Source organism: Pholis gunnellus, assembly GCF_910591455.1.
Source record: "Pholis gunnellus genome assembly, chromosome: 3".
NCBI classification, from domain to species: Eukaryota; Metazoa; Chordata; class Actinopteri; order Perciformes; family Pholidae; genus Pholis; species Pholis gunnellus.
This window is the reverse complement of record NC_136529.1, coordinates 10,876,325-10,897,191: the sequence shown is the minus strand read 5'-3', so window position 1 is coordinate 10,897,191 and position 20,867 is coordinate 10,876,325. Positions and strand designations below refer to the sequence as shown.

The 20,867-nt window shown below is 41.1% G+C and overlaps 1 protein-coding gene across 2 annotated transcripts; it reads right to left on the bottom strand.

Annotated features, from left to right (window-relative positions):
- Nucleotides 1–817: 817 nt before the first annotated feature.
- Nucleotides 818–19,040, bottom strand: myg1 (myg1 exonuclease). 2 transcript variants are annotated; one of them, XM_079185853.1, is made up of 8 exons: nucleotides 18,724–19,040; nucleotides 16,460–16,572; nucleotides 11,949–12,108; nucleotides 10,379–10,528; nucleotides 8,567–8,689; nucleotides 8,250–8,431; nucleotides 1,091–1,321; nucleotides 818–987 (listed from the first exon to the last, which is right to left on the bottom strand). In XM_079185853.1, the coding sequence occupies exons 1-7, from the start codon at nucleotides 19,003–19,005 to the stop codon at nucleotides 1,132–1,134; spliced, it is 1,200 nt and encodes a 399-aa protein (XP_079041979.1). In that variant the 5' UTR covers nucleotides 19,006–19,040; the 3' UTR covers nucleotides 818–987; nucleotides 1,091–1,131. The 2 variants fall into 2 exon arrangements, with proteins under 2 accessions (XP_079041979.1, XP_079041978.1); XM_079185852.1 differs by having other exon boundaries at nucleotides 818–1,321.
- Nucleotides 19,041–20,867: the final 1,827 nt, after the last annotated feature.

Here is a 20,867-nt window from a genome sequence, read left to right as displayed (position 1 = left end):
CAGGATCCACTCAAGAGCACGACAGGCTTCTCTGTTTCAATTAAGCGTGACAGAGAAAGACGATAAAAGGGCCTCGTCAGTGAAGAATTAACAGTCTGCACCACTTAACAACAAACTGAAAGACTAAAAGAGGAAAAGAAGCAGAGCAACATTAACAGCTGTAAGTGAATTGGTTTTTTTGACTGCTGTGGCATTTTGCACGACTATGATGGAAATAAAATGCACGCCAATGAAATTCTGAAGCAATATATTCCACAACGCAAGAGCAGCGAGAGGGCAGCCTTGTGGAGAATGCAATAAGCTATAAGTAACAGGTAGAGATAAGGGGGGAAGAAAATCTGGAGTATTAATGAGAAAATTCAAGGCACATCCCCAACTTTATTACAGGGAAATCGACTGTACAGCTCGCCCCACTGCCGGTAACCTTGTCACGACACCGGCTGCCATAAGAAGCACCTCTTTGTGGCGTTTGGAAATTGAATTTCTCAGAATGAATCAGGCCTCATTATTAACACTTTGATCTGGCAGCCAGCAGAAAGTAGCCTCTGTATCTCTTTGTTGTGCTACAGTTAATGTCAGGATGCTGGAAACGAAAGGGTGAACCACTGTCCAGGCGTCTATATAAATCGACCCTCGATAGGTAAGGCCGTGGTATTCACCGGCTTTGAAGATGTTGGGAGTTAGTCGGCCAGGCTGCCTGCATCACAGTTCCTTGATGGTGACAGAAGAGAAACGTGAACAGAACAGGAAAAAAACAATCACTTTAGTTCTGGATTTAACCCAATAACGAAATGATAACAAAAGACCAGGGTGTAATCCAAAGCGTCTTTTATTGCAAAAACATTGCCATATTTATAACAACAGGGGGAAAAAGAAAATCACGAGTCAATACTATGATTCAGAGTGAGCCTGTGTTGGAATATACTGCAGGTATTTTGGGAAGTGGTCCAAGGTTATTTGGCTGCCATTTCCATCCCATCCCCCGTCCTGGCAAGGCAGAACAAAACATTAGCCCTGAAAAGCTGGGACAAACAAACTGCGAGACAGCAAATTAACATTTTAATCCTTGCCATCCTCTCTACAGACTGACCCCAAGAACAAAATGTGCTGTTGGTTATCCTCTGTGAACCTTCAGCTGCTTCCATTTGCAGGGGACCGGGCGGCGGCTTGCAGGGTCCTCCGGGCCATCTCCAGGGCTCCTTCCTGATTCTTGTTCCCGCCAATAAAGCCTCCAGCGTGGACGAAGATGCAGGCCTTAATCCCACTGAGCTCAGACAGCGCTTCATCGCGAACACCGCGCCACTCTTCTAGCAGGGACAGCCTGGGACGGGAAGACAGAAGGGCATGTGGGCTTACAGATGGACACTCTGTGGTCAGCTGCTCACTTCCTGTCGACACTTTGGTAAAACACACTGTGCTGTGCATTTCTGCACAACCAGAAAGTAAAAAATAAAGAAATAAACTATTCTGGACTGATGAACGTCAACAACACATCAATAAAAGAACAGAGTAAAACTAAATAAAGCTGCAACAATTAGACATTAGTTTGATTTTCTTCATTTATTTCACTACTCTGGTAAATGCTGACTTCGTTACCTGAGGTGAACCGCAGTGACCCTGTCACACAAAGCACCACTACAAGCTGCCCCAGCAAATAGACCAATAAAAAGCAGCTTGATTCTTCTCCCGTAATGTGGAAAACCCCAGATGGGCACATTTGAGCTATGCTATAGCAACGGAGTCAACAGGCAATCTCTTACAGCGAAAAGATGGTCTCTGCACGGGTTCACGGGGCTGGCCTCGACAAAAGGTCTCTAGATGCAACGCACGGAGGCTGAAAATTCATAAAAATGTAGAGCAGCTCATTTACCACCCACTGCGTGTGGCATACACCTCTGTCTGCAGCCTGGCACGCCATTTAAAACACATTACCAGCTCTCTTTTGTGAGTGCCTGTGTCATTCTTGCCTTGATGGGGTTATTATCTCCATTACTACGGTGATTAAAAGTATTGACATAACTTCATCTCTCGCCCATCCACTGCTTCTAAAATAAGAAATAATAAAAGCCTGAAGAAACCAGCCTAAATCTGCCAAAGGGATGAGATTTAATTTGAAAAAAAAAAAACATCAGGCCCCTCTTCCTCTGTGTCACATGCTTGATGAATTATGCAAGTGTAAAGTCTCAACTTGTCAGAGATAAAGTAACACGGTTGTCGAACACGGCGGAAATTTGAAAGGCATTTTTCTCTTCTCGATTTTGAAGGGTTCATTTCTCTGACACTCTGCTTCCTTTTGAATATTTATTTCCACTGCGTACAACATCCTCTAAAAGTTTAATAGTCAGAAAGCGAGAGAGCTTCACACGTGAACCATAATGTCAAATGATTCACATGTACGTGGTGCGCTGAAACTCTCCATGCCAGTATCTCAAGCCTGCACGAACTTGTGCCTATTAAGACCTGGGGGGAAAAAGCATGGAAAAACCCTAAGCCCTGTAAAATGAAACAACCAATCGATAGCTCCACGGTATGGCTGGAAAATGAGCTCAAGAGGAAAGGTCAACAGGGCTGGTAATGAGAGCAGGAGGGGGATGACTTGTTGTTATGACAGGCCCGGAAGCTCTGATTCTCAAGATGACCGGTCTAAAAATAAGACCACAATTACCAAATTAACTTCCCAATACCTTTAAAATACCACAACAACATACTGGGAATTAGTGCTTCAATATGAAAAGAACATTACTCAAGATGTTACATTCTAGAGATAAGGGGTCATTAAAACATAAAATATTAACTCTAGTGGATTTACAGGTTTCCTCTCACACAGAGGTGTTCAACCCTACTGCAGCTTGCAGACTCTTAATTCATGAACACCATCTCTACACAAGAGATGTTACACAAATGTACTCCTTTAAACATGGGCCAAAAACATCCGTGACTAAAACAGATACACTGACGCACTAAAGACGGGGGATAAATGTGCAAATTGCTGCTCCTTTTGAAGGGAAATCATTTCAATTTCATCAATGAGTCAATGTTTCCACTTTTTCAAGCCAGAACCACAATGGCTTTTTATCCACCTTTAATATGTGATGTCATATAAATAAGACAGGGTTAAGACCTTCAATTGATTAAGATTTCTTTTTTTATAGTGTATGTCATCATTTTATAACTATTTTGATAATCAACAATTTTAATAGTTTTTCCAGCAAAAAATGTCAAACAAAATGTCAAACAAAATGTCAGACAAAATGTCAGACATTTCTCTACTTCCAGCTTCTCAATTGTGAAGATTTTCTTCTATTTTTTCACTCGTGTGATTGAATTGAGTTGAACGGTATATGTTTAGCTTTCTGACTATTTGTTGGACATCTGAAGACGTCAACTAGGGGCTTCAGGAAATAGTGATGGTCGTTTTGCACTATTATTTGACATTTTATTGGCCAAACAAAAAGGATAATAAAGTAATCACCTAAATAACCATTAGCTGAAGCTCTACAGAGGCACAGTAGATAGGTGTCACAGCAGGCAGTGGGTTATTCCAGAAACAGAGCATTATGTTCTGGCTCAGTTCATACTGCTGTCAACCTACAGTATCATCCTATACAGTACATATTAGAAGAAGAACCGCTTCAACTCCCGGCTCACATTTCCTTAGCAATGTGATGCGGATAAAAATAGACCTTTTTCCCCCCCAGGTGCAGCAGCAGGGACAAAGGTGATAACAACACCCCTTTCGCAGAGTCGGCACATGCACGCTGGGAGGAAGCAGGCCACCCAGAGAAAGAGCCATCTGGAGCTATGTTGTTTTATCCATCTCACAAGCCATCGTTCTCATGTAACTCCACACCTACCGCCATGTTTGTATTAAGTCAAATCTTTGAGGTGCTTCTCCACCATAAACACGTGCCTGCCTTTTCAATTGAAAGAGCTGCCGCCTGATGAGATTCTGCAGCAGAGTGGAAAAAAAGTCCAGCGGAGGGAAGCCGGCGAGGGAGGGGCGGAAGGTGCGAAAGGTGAGGCAGCGAGATAGGGGGGGGAAAGGGGGGGATGAAGGGGGGAGAAATAGGATTAATGGGAAGAGAGCAAGACGGATAGGATAATGGAAGACGGTGATTATAGGACAGTGCCAGAAATACTGTACAAAAGAAAGACGGTGAGAGAGGCAGAAAAGAAACACTAATGGAGTGCCAAGAGCAAGGGGACCTCATGGAAAGAGACGAAAAGAGGAAGCAGAGCAGCCACTGGTCCCACTGGGACTGAATCAATACACTATTCCACCCTCTTCCTGTGTCTTTGGGCAACCCACAGTGTGTCAACAATGAGACGAGTCAAAGCACAATAAAATCATATAGGAGCACATGCTGAGAGAGGTTCCAACACACCTGAAGAACATGGCGGTCAGGTGGCTCAGAGACCATCTGCTGTGACAGTGAGGTCTCAAGCCTAAAATCACATTCGTCTCAGAGGGCTTCACAATCTGTACACGACACCTTCAACATTTAGACCCTCGATTCAAAGAACAATTTCATAAAAACTTTCAGATCAAATAAAAAACCCTCAGGAAGAGCATCGTGGGAGAGACAAAGACATTCAACAGATGCCGCATGACAAAGCAGGCAGAAGTAGTGGTGATAGAGTTCCTGTGTGGAGAATCACAATTACCACATTAGAGTTATAACCCTGACATCTTTTATAAAATAAGACATTCAGTATATTTACATCTCTATGTAGCAGTTTTCATTGTTAGTGGCAGAGTCTGCCATTCCTGTGCAGGAATGAAATTGCACACAGGATTTACAGGAAACAAACCATGCATGGGACGCTGAGTTACTTCATTTTATCTTACTGATATCAGCCGGATCTCTGTTTACTGTGTCAGAGCTATATTAAGTAACTGCTGATGCAAACAGAACATGTCCTACTTGTGTAAAGCTTTTGCAGTTACAGAGTTTCAGCGCATATGTTTGGGATAAGTTAGGCACACTTCAGGCTTAATTCAATTACATTTCATAATGGACGTGTTTGCTCAGAGGCGCTTCTACAAACAAAATGCCTTGAATCCAGGAACACAACTATCTTCTCTTTGACACTTTTTTAAGAAGCTGTCTTTTTATTAAAAAAAACATTATTTACATCTACTACATTTCCCCTTAGGATCGTTTGCATTCGGCATGAATGAAAATTGCTCCCTCATCTAGATGTGGGGCTTAACATTAAACAATCTCAATAATAGATACAAAATGTGACAACAAAGCTGCATGAATCGTGCTCCGGGGGAAATAACTAATAAGAGTGATGATGTCAGACAATAAATTCAGATTTTGTTTTTCATTTAGTTTAAAGGCCAATTTATAAACTCGTACAGAACTGACTGGCTCTGAATGACCCAGAACCAACTGAATACAAAACGTGTGCCAACTCTTCTATAATCCTTTACATCAAGAAGTGGATTGAGAGGTCAATGTGAGGTCAGTGTGACCAATGATCCAGGCAATAAAACATTTAAATTTTATAAGATTAAAATGCTCGGACATGAGCACGCACACACACAGACTGACAGACAGACTTCATTAGTTGATCCAGGGAACAGCAATGACTAGTTCTGTTTGCATTAGCAGTATCTTCCTTCCACCACAAAAAGTAAAAAGTCAAAGACAACATAAAAAAAAAACATAAGAGAGACTTTTCAGGCTTGAAACCGCAAACTGCATCAACCAAAGAATTTTCATTCAGTTTTTTTAAATTGTGCATGCTTATGAGATAATGTAGCTTAAAATGTCTCTGGACCTCACACCAAGATGAGGCTCCAAAAATTGTAAAAGTGCTGCCACCAAACGGTACAGGTCCTAGAAATGACGTACATAATCTGTGCGCAAGAGCGAAGGAGAGTAGAGAACATAGATAAAGAGGCAGTTCATGTAATATGGCCCGATACAGAAAAACGTACCAATGCTCCTTTCTACGACTGTACAAAGAAAACAAATAAACGTTCTCATACAAACTGCAATGACGCGCAGAAACCCCAATCAGACACAAATCATAAAGCAGCACGGTGCACTGAATACAACATTTTCAAAGAAGACGATTTTGCCTGCATATATAAAATATAATCGTAATCAATTGCTGATAGAAGTGCCAGAACAGATACAACAGCATTTGTTTCTATAGTAGAAACCTAACTTCACCCTGAGTTTTGTTGGAGAAGGCAGAAGCACAGTTTCTAGCGGCAGCCTACTTCACGGTCAAATCCTACATTGCCTACTATTTGAAAACATGATGTAATGTTAATTAAATGTATGCGAGAGAAGATTTGCCACTTAAACTGTCCACTGCCGGTTGTATGGTGCTGATACAGTGACATGTCTTTTCACTCAAACTTTTGGCTGAATAAAGACACCAGCTGCACAGCGTGCGAGAACTTCCTGTGCTCTGGGGCATGTCTTTTTCATGCTGGGTTTAGTGCTCTACCAAACCCAGCACTAAAATGTTTTTTATAAATAACCAAGCCACACGGCTGCAGGAGGGATTTTCTGTACCAAATGCAAAACAAAGCATTTCACGCAGCAGTTAATATCTGGTGAAAAATCAAACTGAAAATGTGTTTTGCGGATTACAAAGATGTTAAAACGCTGTAAAGCAAGCAGCTAGAAAAGACAAGTACCCCCACATAAGATACAGGATGAGCGGGAAGCAGGTTTCTTTGGCCACATTCATAGTGTGTGCTGTATGCTGGGATGCAGTTAAACACCACACACACAACAACAACAACAACAAGACTTCCGTGGGGATGCTGATGACGTTAAAAGAGCAGCGTTGTGGGTCAGAGCTCAAGAGGCTCCTCAGGTAAACAATTCCCCTGCGGTGGTAACAAACAACAGACTTCAGAGGTGAGAACCATGTGACAAATTCACACAGAAGGTGACGGTCTTGTCATCACGTACAGAGCGGGGAAGGCAAGAATACTAATGTGATTTAATGAGCATGGGTGAGGCATCTTTCGCTTAAGTGTCGAGCTTGAGGGTTTGAGGGACCTCATTATTGCTAAAAGATGCAGGAATGCTACACAAGAACAGAAGCATTGACTGGTGCACGAGGAAAGGTAAGGCAAGGGCACAAACACGATGCAACGCGATCTACAGTCTGGAAGGCATGAAATGCTTGAGAAGTTTAAAAGCAAAAGCATATCATGAAAGGACGGAAGACACACAAGTGCGATGGACAAGACAATAAAAGAAGGTTTTGGAAATAAATGTTGATAAAAGGAATGGCGGTAGAGTTGAAGCAGAATAAAGATATTTAGGATGTTTGTTCCAGATGTCGGATGCATATAAACTAACAGCTGCTCCACCATGTTTTACAAAGCAGACCATGCAGTCTCAGACGAAACTGAGATTTCTGGAGGATCAGATAACAATATATTTAGAGGGTCCCGAGTAGACAGTGGTGATTATTGAAGAGACTGGAATGCTAACGGTCCCATCTAGAGACAGTGTTTGGTTTGTCTTTTCTGGGCTACTGTAGAAACATGGCGGCCGGCTCCGTGAAGACGACGTGGAAATAAACGGCTCATTCTAAGGTAATGAAAAATTAAACGGTTCTTATTTTCAGATGATTATGAAGAAAACATACTTATTAATATCATATTCCATTTCCACCAATAGATCCCCCTAAATGCTACACACTGTGCCTTTAACTAATTAGCTGTATATATAAAAAAAAAAAACAGCATGTACTGTATATCTGCCAGCTTGCTATATCTGGAGCAGAGGGTATGCTTCACATTAGGAAAAGACAAACACCTGAGTGGGAGAAAGGGCTCTCTGTGGAAGTGTTGAGTGTGTTTACAGCCTTTCAACTCCTTAGAGAGAAATGTAAGAACAAAACCTCTGCGCTTTAACGAAAGAATCGTCGTCATCCCATCCTATTTCTATCCAAGCAGGAGTTTGTCTCTCACCGGATGACACGTCAGTCCTCCGTGAGTAGCTGTCAAATGGTCGGACAAGCATGAAAGTTAAATCATACATCATGATTCGCCTCCATCACCAGAGCTCAACATATTTCAACACGTCTGAGAGACTCTGGAGCTGTGCCTGTCACTGTGTTTTGCACCACTGTTTAAAAAAAGAAAAAGAAAAACCTGTCTGGGGGAACTTTTAGCGAGTTAGCATCACAACATCCCTGCTAGTTCTGATGTTTAATTTCTGTCGCACTTGTAGCTCTCGTATTTAGAATATAAAAATAATCACCTGTTCTGGAAGGTGTTGAGCCCGGCGGGGACACACTGGACCCTCCACTGTCCATTCTGGTCGGAGTAAAGGACAAACTTGATGGGCGTCTCCACCTTGAGCTCCTTCTCCAGGGCAAACAGATGCTCCTTCCAGGGACAGCCGCCCTGGGAGAACAACACCACCTCCCCACTGGGATCTACCTGCAAACGAGAAGAGAACCATAAATGGTGTGTTACTAATGTGCACAATATTTTCCAAGACCCAAGTGCCAAGTTGCAATGTTCACAAAGGACAAAATATAAAACATGCAGACATTAGACTGGACCGTCTCGTACCTGATGCCTGCCCTTAACGGCCTTCTCCACCACCGCACGAGCCGGCAGCCAGGAAGACTGGTAGTACTCTACACGGTCCAGGAACTCCTCCCCAACCATCTTCAAAGCCTTTCTGAAGCCCTCCTGGTGAAAACATGTGTCCACATACATGCATCAAATACACTGTAAGAATGTGAGAGGAATGTTGTATTATGAAGAAAGAGTTTATTTGACAAATGACTAGACTCCAGATGTAATTTTGATGAAAATAAAAACAGAATTGCTCATGGTTCATGATCATTCACCTTTCGTCACTACTGCACCACCTCTGAATTCCAATTCAGTTTGATGTAAAATACTTTAAGTGCGGCTGCAGATAAACCAACCATCGCCACACTGATCCTTGCAGCCCTGCTTCGGCAGCTTCCCGTTACATGTCCTGCACGAACCCTCGTCTGAGCTCACTTCCTCACGGTCTCATGAGCAGAAACTCAAGAGAGCATGAGAGAGAAATACGCGCTATCACAAACGCACACAGTTTGACGGGCAGAAGTCTGATCTGCATGCAATCGATTGTGGGAGCTGTGGTGTCCTTGAATTTTAACAGTAGAGTGTGGCAAAGACAAAGAAAATCCATTCGGTGTTTAATGATCACAAACAGCCACTGTTGAGAGTTCACCAGGTCAACACAATTATTTCTCCCTTTTTCCCCTCAGAGCTGTAATTGGAGGAAAGTGCCAAGACAAGAATCATAATCATGTGAACTGAAATGCAGAAGAAACAAATAAGACAGCTACTCCACTGAGACAGCCACGACGATTGGGAAATAAATGTATCAACATATATGCAAAGCTAGGCTGCAGGTATCATCATGCAGAAAAACAGGTGCTGTTTCCCTGCAGGCATTCCCCTCACGACTAATGAGACACAAAAGGTCTCTAAAGACAACCTCTGAACACCGATTGCACTGAATTGCACTAAATCTGTTTACCACAACATTCTTAACCTATCTGTATTTGTCTTTCACTGCGGGTCTCATATGCGTGTGATTATAATTAATTGATGTCGCTAAAAGCACTTTTAGGTTCCTTCTATTAAATATCAGTCATCAACTAAAGAGTTGTTTTATTGTTGCATTTCAGTATCTTGGATTAGTTTGTGCTGAAAAACATTTTGGTTGTTTGAGTTCATGTTGGATATAAGTAGGGCTGAAACAATAACAGGGATTGAGTGAGTAATAAACAGCTAGACTTATAATAATTACTTACTAAATCAATTAACTACAATTTTCCAAGCAAAAAAGCCAAATATACCCAGTTCCAACCTCTTCCTTTAGCAATTTACAGACAGTAATACCCAAGAGTGTCCATGACCCATGAGCCACACTGTAGAAATCTAGGCAGTTATAAAACACGTATTTAATACCCACAGAGCACAGGCTTTAATAGACAAATAACCTTCTGCTGTGAAGTAGCCGTTTGACAGATGACATTTCTATTTCCATTTTGTGTGAGTAAAGACATTTATTGTTCAATAATCTTATATATCTCTACATTCACCCTCTAAACTAAACCCAACCCCCAACCCTGTAATCCTAAAAGCCAAAAGGAAATTGGAAATATTTGCAGTTTTCCTGTTTTTATATGCTGAAGTCATTTGGTCTTTAAATTGAAACTACACCACACAGAGACTCTTACATCTTATATCAGATACAGACCCACACACATTAAATGTCTGTGCCCTTTAGATCAAAAGCTACGTAATTAAAGTGCTGCATCAGACCGGTCTGTGTGCTAAGTGCGAGTATACGTTCACAGTCATGCAATCCCTCACCTCAGTGTCCTGACTCTTGCTGTTCCAGCGTGGGTTCAGGTGGCCGACACGTGCGCTCAGCGTGGTGGAGACAGCATATCGGGCCTCTCCGTCATACTGTGAAATGCCGTTGTCTACCGCATCCACCTGCTCCACAAAGTTCTCATACAGCTGCAAAGGAATTGAAAGGGACACATGACAAGAGAGGTTAGGAACCTGTAATGACATGGGAATCGGCTGTTTTATGTTTATGCTAATTTAGAAAAAGGAAGAGATGGCAGTAAATCCCTTTTTTTCCGAGTCGGGGTAATTAAGAAAGGCAGGACTCTCAGGAGAGAGCAATGCGCTGGGATTACATTATTCTGATTGAAATCCATTTGGTCACAGTGTGTGGGCAGTTACTAGAGTGAACGGCTAGATCATTTAACCAAAAGGAAGGCAGAAGGAGACAAATTGCAGCAATTTTACAATTCAATGGCAAAGTTGCGGAAAGAAAGTGGAAGCGGAGCAGAGAAGTGGAGACATGTTTAAGGCTGAAAAGTGAACTCCTCGGTACATCGGAAGGTCAATCACCAAAGAGATGACATTTTACAAGTGGAACCATGTTTTGGGGGGAAAATAGAGATTCAGTTTGTCTGAACTGGCTGAGGAAGAAACACGCAGCATCCTAAAATAAATAAAGCCCCAGCCGTGAGTAAAAGGATTATTTGGGGCTTAAAACAAACTGACACATCAAAAGGCCAATGATAATAGGAGTTAAAAGTGCTAATATTTATGGTTGAACTAAGATTTGGCTGGCTTAATGGGCCTGGCCGTCAAAATGTTCTGTGTGCTGAGGCCTCCTGCTGGCTGTCTAAAATACATTAAATATAACTGCAGTGAACTTTGCCACATCCCGTCTATGTGTGCATATTCATAATCCCCCTCTACTAACTGTCTGATGAAGGCAAGTCATACACTAAGTTCGGGATAATGTACAGTGATGTACATTGTACAGTAACGACCCGCTCGCTGCACATTATCCCGCTTATAACACGGTTACTTATTAAAAAAATCAATACTTTGAAACAAAAGTGATCCTTAAATGATTTTATTGCTTCCGCTAAAAACAACTGCCCAATTACTGTGTACGGAGAACCAAACTAGGTCCATAGTAACGACCCGTTATAGGAGCGGTCTGCTATAACCCAATAACAGACGCAATTCACCAATCAGAATAGAGTATTCAACAAAGCCGTTTTAATAATCTTTAACAATAAACATTATGCATTTTCTACACACAGCGACTGCATGATTTCAGTTTTTAACATAACCACCACGGACAGAGCGATAAGTGTCCTTTCAGTCCATTGTGATTTATTTTGAGACGAGCTAGCTTTTCCTCTTTACATCTTAATAGACTTGTCTGTGCTTTGTCTTCCCACTTCACCATGAAATCAGTGCCTAGATTCAATCCATCAGCCGAGGCAATGCTTGATACGAGTGAGGCGAGGGAAAACATCCGTTTACGAGGAGTGTTTGTGCTGTGAATGGAAACACAATGGTTGCTGATCCGCTGTCTCCTCTAAATCCATTATCTTCCTCCTCTCACCTTGTCAAAGAGCACCTCCAGCTGCCTGTCGCCCTCCTTCAGCTGCGTCAGCTGGACCAGCAGCTGACGACCAAAGTGGAGGTAGACCAGGCCTGCAGAGCTGAGCTTGGTCACCCATGGCTTCTCTGGACACAGGCTGTGGAAGCTCTCTGCAAAGGTCCTGAGGAGAGGGACGACATTATGTTAGCGGACAGCAACAGGAACAGAAAGGGACTTCTAACGCCAAGACAATATTCTATTCACAGTGCATGAAAAAGGTCTTAATGTAAAAACTGTCTGCAGCTTGTTCAGTATGTACGATGTTTTGAAACACATGTTTAAGCCCATACTGTATGTAAATGTTTAATATAGAAGTGGTTTATCAGATTTAACAGCTAAATATGGGCTGTAATAACAATTATATATTATTATTTATTTATTCGATTGATCCATTAGTCATTTGTTTTGTTAAATGATGTTTTACATCATGTAAACTGAATTTCTTGTTGTGGACTGTTGGTCCGACAAATCAAGCAATTTGAAAACATCAGCCTGGGCTTTAGGAAATCTGTGATCGATATTTGTAACTCAGTTTTTCACATTTTGTTGACCCAACGATTAATGAAAACCTATTCCCTCCATTGCAAATGTAGTAGTGGAGATAAATTACTGATGGTTGCTTTGCTTATGTAACGTATAAAGGAAATGTAAATGAAAAACACTGCATGGTCTGTCAGCAGATTACACTAAAGTCAAGGCTTGGGAGATTAAACATTAGCGTTCTGCTCATAAACAGATTATTCACATATTTTCCTACGACAGGCCTCTTCAATAAAATGTCTGCTGTGACCGGATTTATGCTGTACATTATAAAATGCACTTGCATCCATAAATATTCTGCACAGCTTCGGAAAGAGAAAGCGTGCTCATGCGTGTTGTTCAGGGTGAGCACACATGAATAGAAGCCACCGGAGGTCTCTCTGCAGCCACGTGAGGAGATGGGTGGGCTCCAGCACCCAGCCACTGCTGGTCATTTAATTCAGGCTTAATTAGGACGATTGGGCTGCAGCACAGCGGAAAACAGACCGTCAAATGAACGAGTGACGTGCCAGGGAAGCAGGGGGTAATCACAGCCATTAAAGGGACTAATTGGCCTTAGCTGAGGCATTTCTATGCTGATTATCAGGAGATGAGAGTAAATGAGCGGGAGGAAAATGACAGAGTGAAAAGGAAACTGTTGAAAAAGAAAACCAGCTTACCAAATAGAAGTCATCAAGCTGGTGGTGAGAAGATGGCCAACCAGCATTTACCACACAGAACTAAATCAAGGTAAGTGAGTAAAGCAACTTCCTTATGCTCATCACTGCGTCGTTAGACAGAAGGGCTTCCTTGCAAACTATTTACTGCGGGCAAAATGACGCTTCAGAGATCTATCTCCTACTCGAGAGCATCACGAGAGAAACAGTGAGTCAAGAAACTCAAGCACTTCATACAAAGAATATCACTGGCCAGTAATTTCCCTTCACTCTGAGCCCAGTACTCCCTTAAAATGACGGGAAATTCGGCTTTCGGGAAGGACAGACACTGTATTAGAGCTCAGTTGGGGGCTTTCATGAGCTTTACTAGTCGACTTTTCATAAAATAATGTCACAAAAAGGCTCTTCAACTTCAACTCACTGCTCCTGTCAGAATGACCTCGGTTGGTTTGGATTTACTTCATTCGGTGAGAAAATTGTTATCTTAACCACCTTCCATGACTGCTGGGGTTTCCCCTCTTATTGGAAAACGTTGAACAGTTCTTGACCTCTTTTACTGTATCCTGCCAAACACTGAACTACATCCTTTCCCTTGTGTCTGAAAGAAAGTAGTTCTGTAGAGTAGACTAAATCCCTTTATAAGAGCGCTTCACAAAATGTAATGTTCTCTGGCTCATTGCTGGTTCAACCCCTTGGGACAACGATTTTAGTAAGATTTGAGAACAATTAATACATTTGTTACACAGTCACAGAGACTTCCAGTTGAGTTAGACTACATACAGGACGTTAATTATTGTCGCAAGAAGATGTAGAGTATGTGTTGATCACCAACAGAAATAGCCAGTTTAGTTGAAAGACTTGTGGCCATGTTGTCATGCATTATAGATCTTTGGTGAATACAGGGGAAGAGGAAACCTGCTGTGTCCACGAATCCTTCTTTGTGGAAGCCACTTAAACAACGTCAAAACACAAAGCAGCACAAAATAGTTTCATTTCTCTCCTGATGGAGGTACTGCGAAAATTCATAACTGCGCCACTGTTGGAAAAACACATTTCTTTACTGAGTGGAAGCAGTGAGTGCATTTCTAGCGTGAGCAACCACAAACGTAATCCCTGCCAGATCTGATCTGTTGTGCTTTATTCAACTTCAGTCAGTGTTTGGTCTCATGCCTCCAACTCTGACACACATTGTCTTTCCTGCTGAAGAAAATCTTAAAACATCAATGACAAAAAGTTGTCATTTCTCAAATTACAATTGAAAATATATATAAACAATTGTCCTAAAACAGCGAACCTGGTTCTGTGTAAGGGACAATTTCCTGTTTTGCGTTGGTTATCTGCAGGACGTTTTCCTGGCTGGGTGCAGTTACTTCCTGGAGTCTCCAGGAAATCACTTTGTCCGGCCAGCTAATAGTAATGGTTAATTTGTTTGTTTTTTACACTTTGGTTTTAGTACAGATTTAACGAGATATAACGTGTTAAAAGTGAGCTTTAGAGGTGCTGGTGGGCAGATTCATTTACCTTTGGGGCGGAGCTGTTTCCCCGTTTCCAGTCCTCATTCTAAGCTAAGCTTACAATGATAAGAATGGTATCAATCTTCTCATTTAACTCTCTACAACAAAGCAAATAAGCGTATGAAATACGCTTTCTCCTCCTTTAATAAATACACTTTCTCCTCCTTTAACACTTTAATTCCAGGCTCTTATAATTCTTACTGTGATGTATTGATGTTGCTGTCAACTTCATCTGTGCACCGTCATTGTTTTTAAATTGAAACGAAGACTTTAATTGTTCTCGTCATCTCCCTCTGCAACCTCCTCCAGCACCCGAGCCCACTTACATCCATCCCTGCCATCACATCCGTCTTGCCCCCCGTCGGCGCGTGTGAGTGACAGCCACATCCTCCTGCGGCCCCTGACAGTGTCGTGGCAGCCTCCGTGCCTCGTGAACCAACAGCAGGGGGGGTTCAATTGAAAGAGCGTTAATTATCACAAACCACCTGCGAGGAAGAGAACCCTGGCATATCTTTATCACCGTGGTCATAAAAGCGATCTCTAATTGTCAATACGACATTAAGCTGACAAGACAACTGAAATGGGCTTACTACTCAACGTGATGAGACTTTGAGTGAATGCAATCATCAGTTTGGCAGAGAACATAGAGCGTGTTCCTTCATGATCCGTGGGATTATGGGTGCTTTAAGGATGTCAGAACAGAAGTCATAGAGAAACATACTCTCTCCTCTTTTGGACCCCAGATACTGTAATGGGTATATGATTCTGCACACTTTGTTTTCTGGATAACAAAAAGCCACTGGAGTTCAGGAAGCCATGACGGGGGCAATTAGGATGAGAACATGAAGCTAGGTCTAGAAAGACCAACGTGTGTAGCGACACCTCTTGAACAAACCTTACGACTACATTTTTCCCACCTGTGAAAACAATACGAAATAGAGCCCGATACTGGATTTTTGAGGCAGAGACATATTAATATTAGAGTTTTAAAAATCTGATAGTTAAATATCGGCCCATAGCCTCTCTTTCTGTGTCAACTACTTTTATAAATAAATGTTTTGGATAAGAATCCCTTCAATTTGTGAATTGTGACCACGACATGCACACAATCAGTTAATAACCTACCTTCATGCATGGCTGCCACAAAAGACCATAGTCATTATTGATTGGTCTAAAACAAATGTTTTCAAATATTCCCAAAGCCCAATATTTTTATAATCACTGCAACTGAAGATTGTGTTTATTACCAATTAATGATATTGTAAATAGATAGTGAAAGAAGCCCATTGTAATGTCCCAGAGTCTAAGGAGAAGTCTCGAAATGTCTGTTTTGATCAACAGTCCAAAAGCCAAAATGATATTCAGTTTGCAATTCCACGCATTTGCAAATTACTTTTTGGCATTTTACATGATAAAAAAATAAATAAGAAAATAGTTTCCACTTAATTTTAAACTACTAACTGATTACACAACTAATTGTTTAATGCAGATATATTTGCAATTCACTAATATTGGTCAATTTCATCTTTCATAAGAAAAAGACTATTGATTTTTGTCACAGCAGACACTATGACAGATGAAAGCAGGAAAAGCTCAGGTGTAGTTAATTAGATCAATGATGGTGGCTGGCTCGATGACGCGGCTTACTGGCGCAACTAAATGTAACGAGCAACTATTACCAATATTAGTTGCCCCTGTTATTTGAGCTGTCGCATGTCTAAATAGCCCATCTCTTAGCAGCAGCTTACTACCAACGTTGTACCTCTGGTGATGGTCGTAGCGATGCCTCTTTGGGTCAAACTCTCCTCCAACGTCTACAACGATGTCGCACTCTGCCAGCTTCGTCGGGTCCCTGGTCCGAATGATCTCGGCATCCTGTGCAATGAAGAGAATGTTCTTTTAGATCCGCTATCATCTATCATCAAGCATCTGGTAAATTTCCAGAAAGAAGTGACATCCGTATTTTATGTAAACACTTTCAATCCATGAGCCAAATGCATTTAAGTGAATGGTCTTTCATACTTTTAGGATGAAGAAAGTCCTCTTTTACAAATAGATGTTATTTTGTATGGAGAGCATGTAGAAAATGTATGTTTTGAAGATGGAGAACACAACGCTGTACGATGGTTCAACCAGGCAGACAACTGAAAGGGGAAAAAAGCAATAAAGATCCCGCTGAGCAACAGTTAAATAAAAATATAAGGAATCACCAGTCATCGATGAAAGAACTTGGAAGCTCTGCATCAAAATGCTTACAGATTTAAATAGAAAGAGGTTCCTGTTTCAGCGTTACATGCACATTAATGTCTAGAACAAGCTGGAATTATCAGGCCGGTTGCTTTAGCAAAGTTATTCTTAAAAACATCACAATAAAAATGGAAGGTTAGCTTCAGGCTAGTAGTATTAGAATTGGATGAAGGCACGTCAGCTGAACATGGACCGATAGCTCACGGTGTAAACCTATTCTATCTAACCACTGAGGAGGCTCCAGGTGACAAATTGCTGCAATGCAAACCTGCCGACCAGGAGCAACGTTAAAGCCCAATTGCACCTTTGCCCTTCAATAATGATCGAGGGTCACCAACGTTTTTCTGCACTGGAAAAGGAATTTGAAATAGTAGAGTATGTAGAGGAAAAAATGGTCACAGCAGTATTCTCCCCTTTCATGAAACACTGTGTTGACATTGACCAAACGTTAGTTTTAAATCATTTAATTCTTCTTCTTTTGGGGCCAAAACGATTTCAAATGTAAATAATACATTTGGTGTGTGATCTTATACTGCTTTTAACTACCGTATGTTAGACATTAATGAAGAAAAGAATAAACTTATAACAGGTGATTTCACAGTTTGAACGACAGTGTACATTGCATGAATAATCAAATATGTAAATAAAGTTTTTTTGGGGATGAATAAGCACAATGTCTGTTTCTCACCTGATCATGAATGAACATGAAGACCTAGAGAATAGTCATGATTATTAACGCTATATACAGTATGTTGCAAATCACTGAGCCAGACCGTTTTATGACAATATTGCTTTTTCATACGTTTACCTTACATCAATAGGATGAAGTACTTTGATGTGTCATGTATTCAATTTGCCAGATTATACTACATTTATCAACAACATACTGTATATTATTATATATCCTGTTACAGAGGATTTATTTGTATTTATTTTATTCATTCCTCTGGTGTTTTTAGATTTGGTGTTGGCGCTGCAACTTGGTTTGTTGGGACAGGTGTTGTGCTATTGTGGTATCAGTTCCGAGTGTCTAGGAACTTGGGAAGAGGTCAATCTCATTCATGAGCTCACTTCAAATCACATTCATGAGACAATTTGTCTCATTTCAAATTAGATTTTAGAGGAAATGGTGCATTGTTACAAAATAATTTCACAACAGACTAATAGCAGACCACCTCAAGGTCTCACTCTGAAATAACCAGGACATTGTGATGTAGCACTCTAAAATTAAAGCCCTTTAGACAATTTGTCTTAGGGTTAGGGTTAGGGTTAGATGATAGGAAGGTCCTAGAGTCTTGGGAGTGGGCTCTACCCCCACTAAAGTGATCATTGCGAGTTGTATTGATAAATACTGGGACATTATATTCATGCTTAATTGGTTAATTACTTACCTGTAAATGTGGAAACATATGTATCGTAGCTTCAAGGTGTTGCCTACTTTGCCTAGTTTATTTGACCGGCCTTTTACAATGTAAACTGTGTTTATATTTGAATTGTTGTAGGTCTGTCATCTTTCTGTGAGCTCCATACATCTGTACAGCAGCTCCCCCATGTGGAGAGTTAGAAAATTGCACGAGATGTGTGACAGAAACATTAAATAAAAACTTCCATAAATCAGCCAATGCAGACTGAATAAACAGATTTAAAGAGCATCAACATGTTTTAAACTGAAGTCGTATCCACGCAGCATGTAACGTTACTCAAACAGCAGCAGTAACAGGAACAATACAGGCACACATCATCTCTACACTGTCTCCTTTCGCAGAATACTGAACCTACCTTGTACTCAGGTAGCTGCCGGAGGAAGAAGCACGCGAGAACCTCGTCACAGTGGAAGCTGCCGTTGTGAGTTCCGATCTTTATAACGGTCATGTTGTCAGTGCAGACTCTCTTCGGTTGACTTGACATGTATCGTGGTGCTGTGCGAGAAACGTCCACAGAGAGCAAACCACGGCAGTTGGCTTGTGAACTTAACAGTCGAAAAACACTCGCTGGTTTGCCAAAGTTAACTTGAGATGCGATTTTTGTTAAATTAAGTGCTATCATGCGTACACGACACATTCAAACGAGACTTCACACGAGACGCGATGGTGACGGAGGGATTTGGTTGCCGGACCGGATATGGTGCGCCTGTTTTGGGATCCGGATAAACCCGGGAATTTGATTTGTTTGTTTGTGATTGTTTTTACTTGTTTGTTTTTTTAAATCTAAATAAGTATACCTCCCCGTGATAATTGTAACATAATTGAAGTGAGCATAAAGCACAACGTGTTATCTACTAAAGAGATTTCATTGCAAAGTGAAATAATGAATTCGTACATCAGAATGTATTTTTATTCTGACGGCAGAGGGCGCTATGCGCAGTGAAACAAATCTTTCAAATCCTCATACATATATAGTTATGGCTACATATTTTAACATTTCTCTCGTACAGTATTTTAATATTCTAATCTATGGTACAAAACTTTTAATGCCTTGAAGAACAATTTATATCCCGTATAAATATCACTACAAAACTAAACTAAATAAAGTCCTAATATAATGTTTAAAGTTCGGCTACATATCGTTTAAAAAAGATAATACTTGCCAGAAAGCACAAGCAAAATATTACATTTTATTGGCTGTATTGCTAATCAAGCAAATTGGGCAACTGTCCCGGGGCCACAGACCCTCGATGATCCAAAAAGCCCCAGATTCACTGTGGCAACTAGTTGTTTTAAGATCTACACATTTCTATGATAATAGGCCCCATACACTCAAAACCACAATAGACACTGCAATTATAAAGGCCTACGGGCAGGTCAGGCATTTGTAGCTAATCTGGAGGCCATGTGTAAAAGTCTTGTTTTAAAATTATTATTATTATTATTATTATTATTATGCTTGCCAAAAGTGTGCATTTTAATTATATTGGTACAAGGGATTATAGTTCATGCAAATACAGGCATATATGAGCTGCAACGTTGGAATTAGGTTGGGATCATTAAGGAGGGTCAGACCCAGCTCTCACCCCCAACTCAAGTTCTCGCGGTATTACCTTCAAGGTTTATTGACAAGGTAATTAACCAGATGGGACCACTGTTGTATTCCCCCTGTAAAGGCACCACGGCTCTCACGGTTTTCTCGTGTGGACAACTGAACGACAAGTGAAAACCAGTCGGGTGCGTGGCTGGATTCAATAACACCGATCCTGTTAAAGGTAGTTTTTTCTATCTCAATTACTTATTGCAGAATCTGTTTCCTGCATGAATCATCCCTGCGACGTACGAAATATTGTTCAGTTTGAATGCACTAATCTAATGTGTGCACATATTGCACCAGCAATATTGCACATATAGATGCTAGTTTTAGAGATGCAATTTATGTCTTTCGGAACAATGGGCAGTCTGCCAAGGCCACACGATTTGAATCTAGTCAAGCAGTACAGTAAGATATTTGGTACGACGTAGGTTAAATTTACAACAGCAAGGTGGCGCTATCGGCCACTCATTCTGCGGAGATGCTCGGCCTTGGTCGCATATCACCGGCTCTCCAGGCACGTTGACAACTCTTTATTTCAGCTTAATTAAATCGATAAACATTGATTTAAAGAAGGCTTCTGTGTACCTTAGAGGGTGGGGTTGTAGGGTTCAGACGGTCCAGTTGATTCAGTTACAGTTTCATATGTTGAAAAAACAGAACGTTTGAATCATGAAATAACTCAATCAAGATACTATCGCTTTATTGCAGTGTATTCTAAAACAGTTAATTTAGGTCAGACAGTTAAAACTTACTAAAAACATGATAAAGTGAAATATTTTATTCCAACCTCGGACCATTGTCACCGGTTAAATGAGTAAATATATCAGTTTTTGCATTTGCCATTAGGGCCTTATAGCCCTGATCAGCACCATGGACAGCGCACTTCATGAACCAACAGGCTA

What these genes read in the sequence shown, in the direction of transcription:
- myg1 (XM_079185852.1), bottom strand. Translation starts at nt 19,005, where the DNA reads ATGTGTCGTGTACGCATGATAGCACTTAATTTAACAAAAATCGCATCT. An exon ending in GCAAGAGTCAGGACACTGAG is followed by an intron (nt 8,690 to 10,378) that starts GTGAGGGATTGC and finishes TGTTTTCACCAG; the next exon opens with GAGGGCTTCAGAAAGGCTTT. An exon ending in CTCAACACCTTCCAGAACAG is followed by an intron (nt 1,322 to 8,249) that starts GTGATTATTTTT and finishes TTCCCGTCCCAG; the next exon opens with GCTGTCCCTGCTAGAAGAGT.